General features: G+C 43.2%; 1 protein-coding gene across 4 annotated transcripts in view; it reads right to left on the bottom strand.

The window, feature by feature from the left end:
- Positions 1–991: 991 nt before the first annotated feature.
- The window catches only part of LOC137377884 (probable E3 ubiquitin-protein ligase MID2), a 318,774-nt gene continuing 313,765 nt past the window's right edge, over positions 992–6,000 (bottom strand). For all 4 annotated transcript variants that reach the window (XM_068047960.1, XM_068047963.1, XM_068047962.1 and 1 more), the window contains exon 10: positions 992–2,139. In XM_068047960.1, coding sequence (XP_067904061.1) covers positions 1,737–2,139 — 403 coding nt within the window. In that variant the 3' untranslated portion in view covers positions 992–1,736. The remainder of the gene's footprint in view (positions 2,140–6,000) is intronic.

The raw sequence follows: 6,000 nt of genomic DNA, 5'->3' as shown, positions 1-6,000 counted from the left end.
TTCACAGTCAGAGACAGTGTGCGGGCTGGATTTAAATACAGGTCCCTGATGTGTAAGCCTGTTGTCTAATTCAGTGTGTCAGTCAACCTCATTTCTTTTGCAAATTCTTACTGTGTTCTATTTATATTCAGCTTTTTATCAAATGCAACTTCAGTATAGAAACAGCAATTCTGCAACCAAGCCACCATTTTTCTCCCTATTTAGGTTACTTTGAAACTGGGTGGACCCTTTTTAAAAATCTATTTTGATTAAAACCATAGTGACCAGAAGAACAAATTACCCCTATGCATTTAAGCCACCATTTTCCACTTCTGCTTCTATGCATTTGCATGGGAACATCTGCATTTCTACACTTGTGTGGCTACTTTATGTACATCAATGTCATGCTAAAGGTATGTGGCTACCACTGAACTTGAATTTTATGTGAGGATGGTTTCATTTTTTGTGCACTAGGGTGGGGAGCACTGATCACTGTTTGACTCTGGTATGTTTGCATGTGCAGTATATATTTATGGTGCAATCCCTGGTGGCTTAGCACTGCAGTATGCATTTGTCTTTCTTAACAATCTAACTTGGAGGACGCAGCTTGTTTTCCCTAGTTGGTAGTTATAAATTTACAGGGCATGGCTACCTGTGTTTGGATTCCTAATAATGTGGAGATGGATATCCACGTATATTCTCTTGTGCTGTGAATGTGGGTGCAGGGAGGGAGGGGGAAATGTTTGTCAAGTGGGAGGCATGTTTGTGTTCCCTGGAGATCTGGATGCCAGGCTGTGGGATTGTGATTGGTTGCTTTCACCCTCACAAGTATCCATATTTTACAGATTCTAACCTTTAATACATTCCTTTCCATTTTAAACTGGAATCATATCGAAGTTGCAGTGAAATTTCTTCCATTTCAAAAATATTGACAACAGCTGGGAAAATAATCCCTCTTTTCAAATTGGGTGAAGAACAACCAACCAGTTTGTCATTAAATATTTATACCATTTTTAACATTGTAACATTACACACACCAGTTAAAGTTCCATATATGAACAGCATGGTTCTTATACACATCCTTGAATGGAATTCTTTTCATTCACAAACAATACCAACAAAGATGACAATATAATGAATTTATGAAGTACATCAAGATGAATTTCTTGATAGGATTAGGTTCTGCATCGAGGCGCTGTCTAAACACACTTGCCATCTCTGTTCTTTGTACACCTTTCTGTCATCTTACAGCATCTCCAGATTATCCCTTCATGGTGACTGCTCTCTTGTCGAGTGACACATGAAGTTGGAGTCATTGTCCTTTCACTGTGAGAAGTTCTCTTCTCTGTAGCACAGATGATTCTCTCAGCAAACAAGAACAGCAAAATTTTGTTTCAGACTCTCAAAGCTAGGTATGTCAAGTGTACAATACATGAGTTGCTAGGAATTGAGGAAGCCATATCTTCAGATCTGCTTAATATATCTTCCAGCTTTGACATATTAAAAACAGCTTTCCATAATCTAAAAGCATGTCCTGAAAGTGCATTTGGAATACAATCTCTCTCCAATGATAATCTGTGAACATATTTATCATAAATAATTTATAAATTCAATATAATAGTAGTCATTCTGTGTAAGGCGGCTCTTGTGCTATCTTGAGAGGGCACAATGCATAGTCTAGCCCTGCCTGGAATAATGCAATTTTTGGGATGTAGGGGAATAGTGGAAGGGGTCAGGGCTCCATTTCAGTCTGGCCCTTATTGACTGACTTTTATCCCTGATGTGTAAGGAGATTCCTGGGGTCTACAAATGCACTCCTGCTGCTCAAAGCAGTCTAATGGGTCTGGGACAGGGAGCCCTGACAGGATCATTAATGATTTGTTCCAGATTGTGAATGTGGGGCACACAGGCAGAGCAAAAGAAATGTCAAATGTGTGCAGGTGATGTGTGTTCATGGCATCGTAGAATGATAGTGTGTTACCATCGTAGTCGAGGAGGACACCAAGTCTTCGCAGCTGATGGCTAGCATCCACTGACATCTCTTTGCCACTGTGCCTGACAGCAAAGTTGTTATTGCAGCGAGAGAATACCCAAGAAGATGAATTCTTTCCATTCCACTCATTCTTTGGGGCTGATTTATATGAAATGCCAATGGAATACCTGGAGGGATAGAAACAGAATGAAAAATCATGTAGCCTTTCTTAATAATTAGTCTTCAATTTGCAACAGTTTCATCTTTTCTATTTCGAGGAGGTGTGAAAGAACTGGTTAGAAACTTGAATAAGACCCTCTTACAGTGGAACATAAAATTAATTGCTTAGAACCTTTAGTCGGTTAAAGTCACACTGAGATATTAGTAACAGATTATTGCCTTGTATGAAATTCCTCTCACTGTCCATTAATGAAGGCATTGACTGCTTATTTTAATAGAAGACATGGGAATTTCCATACAAGTTCCATACAGGGCGGCATAGTGGCGCAGTGGTTAGCACCGCAGCCTCACAGCTCCAGCGACCCGAGTTTGGTTCTGGGTACTGCCTGTGCGGAGTTTGCAAATTCTCCCTGTGACCGCGTTGGTTTCCGCCGGGTGCTCTGGTTTCCTCCCACCGCCAAAAACTTGCATGTTGATAGGTAAATTGGCCATTGTAAATTATCCCTAGTGTAGGTAGGTGGTAGGGAATATGGGATTAACGTAGGAGGGGATGTGGTAGGGAATATGGGATTAATGTAGGATTAGTATAAGTGGGTGGTTGATGGTCGGCACAGACTCGGTGGGCCGAATAGCCTGTTTCAGTGCTGTATCTCTTGATGACTCTAAGTTAAAACAGTCATTATCAAAGTTCTACAGTGTGATTCAACCATATTGGTACACTTAGTTACCATTAGTTCTCAAACTCTCTATTTTCCAAATGATAATTTTCATTTTCTTTTGTCCTCCCCTATTGCTAATGAATGTGTTATTCTTCACAATCAAGTGTTTTTTCAAATGGCAGTTTTGGAGCTACCCGATCAGTTTTGAACTAAAAAAAAAAAATGCACCCATTTCCTTTTTTGTCATCATTTTGCAATGAGCCCCTGGCTGTTTTATTTTATATCAGGTCATAGTCTACATATTATGCTTAGTTTAGTTTAGTTTTAGAGATACAGCACTGAAACAGGCCCTTTGGCCCACCGAGTCTGTGCCGACCATCAACCACCCATTTATACTAATCCTACACTAATCCCATATTCCTACCACATCCCCACCTGTTCCTATATTTCCCTACCACCTACCTATACTAGGGGCAATTTATAATGGCCAATTTACCTACCAACCTGCAAGTCTTTTTGGCTGTGGGAGGAAACCGGAGCACCCGGAGAAAACCCACGCAGACACAGGGAGAACTTGCAAACTCCACACAGGCAGTACCCAGAATTGAACCCGGGTCGCTGGAGCTGTGAGGCTGTGGTGCTAACCACTGCGCCGCCCTACTGCTCCATGTATTGGATGATATGTATGCTATGTATTGGATCTTTGGAAGGCTGAAAAGTCACCCCTTGTTATTTAGTTTTGGTATTTTGAAACTTTCGGTTGGAGGTCGCTGAAGTAGCAGAGACATAAAAAGCAAACACATTAAGGATGCTCAAGATGCAGGTGGATGTGAAAATAGAGTTGGAGTTATATAGGAATTAGATACTTTTCTTGCGTTACAATGATTTGGCATGTGGTGGATTGGTTGAAAGTATAGATAGTGTAGATGGCTGGGAATTTCCTTGGACCTGCTCCTCCTCTGCCACCATAATTTTGCAAGAAGTGCACCAGAAACCCTGTTTATGTATTGAAGTGAGGTGTTTGCTTTTTTAAAAAAATTCATTCATGGGATGCGAGTGTTGCGAGCAAGGCCAGCATTTGTTGCCCATCCCTAATTGCCCTTGAGAAGGTGGTAGTGAGTTGCTTTCCTGAACTTCTGCAGTCCATGTGGTGCAGGTATACCCACTGTGCTGTTAGGAAAGGAGTGCTACAATTTTGACCCAGCAACAGTGAAAGAACAGTGCTATATTTCCAAGTCAGGATGATGTGTGGCTTGGAGGGGAACTTGCTGGTGGTGGTATTCCCGTGCATCATCTACCCTTGTTCTTCTTGGTGGAAGAGGCCATGGGTTTGGAAGGTGCTGTTGAAGCATCCTTGGCAAGTTGCTGCAGTACATCTTGTAGATGATACACACTGCTGCCACTGTGCATTGGTGGTGGAGGAAGTGAATGTTTGTGGATGTGGATGGTGTGCCAATCAAGCGGGCTGCTTTGTCCTGGATGGTGTCGAGCTTCTTGAGTGTTGTTGCAGCTGCACTCATCCAGGCAAGTGGTGAGTATTCCATCGCACTCCTGACTTGTCCCCAGGATGTTGGTGGGGAATTCAGCATTGGTAATGCTGTTGAATATTAAGAGATATCTGTCTTGTTGGAGATAGTCATTGTCTGGCACTTGCGTATCTTGAATGTCACTTGCCACTTATTAGCCCAAGCCTGAATGTTGCCCAGGTCTTGCTGCATGCAGGCACAGACTGCTTCAGTATGCAAAGTTGCGAACAGTACTGTGCAATCATCATCAGTGATCATTCCCATGTCTGATCTTATGATGGAGGGAAGGTCATTGATGAAGCAGCTGAAAATGGTTGGGCCTAGGCCACTACCTTGAGGAACTCCTACAATGATGTCTTGGAGAAAGAGATGATTTACCTCCAACAACAACAACAATCATCTTCCTTTGTTCTAAGTATGACTCCATCCAGCGGAGAGTTTTTCCCTGATTCCCATAGACTTCGAATTTGCTAGGGCTCCTTGATGCCATACTTGGTCATAGAGTCATATAGTCAAAGGTCAAATGCTGCCTTGATTTCAAGGGCAGTCACTCTCACCTCACCACCTGAATTCAGCTCTTTTGTCCATGTTTGGAACTGCTATGAGGTCTGGTCTGGAGCTGAGTGGCTTTGGTGGAACCCAAACTGAGCATCAGTGAGCAGGTTATTGCTGAGTAAATGCCACTTGATAGCACTGCCAATGACACCTTCCATCACTTTGCTAATGATTGAGAGTAGACTGATGGGGCGGTAATGGCCCAGATTGGATTTGTTCTGCTTTTTTTTTTTGGACAGGACATACCTGGGCAATTTTGCACATTGACAGTGTTGTAGGTGTACTGGAACAGCTTGGCTAGGGGCATGGCTAGTTCTGGAGGGCAAGTCCTGGGATGTTGTCAGGGCCCATAGCCTTTACTGTATCCAGAACATTCAGCCATTTCTTGATATCACATGGAGTGAATCAATTTGTCTGAAGACTGGCATCTGTGATATTGGGGACCTTAGGAGGAGGCCGAGGTGAGTTATCTGCTTGGCACTTCTGGTTGAAGATAGTTGCAAATGCATCAGCTTTGTCTTTTCCACTTGTGTTGTGCTCCCCCCTCATTAATGATGGGGATGCTTGTGGAGAACCCTCCTCTGGTTAGTTGCTTAATTGTCCACCACCATTCCTGACTGGAGTGGCAAGACTGCAAAACTTTGATCTGGTCCATTGTTTGTGGGATCGCTTAGCTCTCTCTATTGCATGTTGCTTCCACTGTTTAGCATGCATGTAGTCCTGGGTTGTAGCTTCACCAGAAAGACACCTCATTTTTAGGTATGCCTGGAGCTGCTCCTGGCATGCTCTCCTGAACTCCTCATGAGCCAGGGCTGATCCCCTGACTTGATTGTAATGGTAATGGAGGAGGCGGTGCTAAATGGGATAAATTTCGAACATATCTAGCAATGTAAAACTGGGCATCCATGAGGTGCTGTGGGCCATCAGAAGCAGCAGACTGTACTCAACCACAATCTGTAACCTCAAGGCCTGGCATATCCCCCACTCTACCATTATCGCCAAGCCAAGGGACCAACCCTGGTTCAATGCAGGAGGGCATGCCAGGAACAGCACCAGGCATACCTCAAAATGAGGTGTCAACCTGGTGAAGCTACAACACAGGAGTACTTGCATGCCAAACAGCGAGAGC

The sequence above is a fragment of the Heterodontus francisci genome, chromosome 15 (genome assembly GCF_036365525.1).
Source record: "Heterodontus francisci isolate sHetFra1 chromosome 15, sHetFra1.hap1, whole genome shotgun sequence".
Taxonomy (NCBI): Eukaryota; Metazoa; Chordata; class Chondrichthyes; order Heterodontiformes; family Heterodontidae; genus Heterodontus; species Heterodontus francisci.
This window is presented reverse-complemented; position numbering and strand designations above follow the sequence as displayed.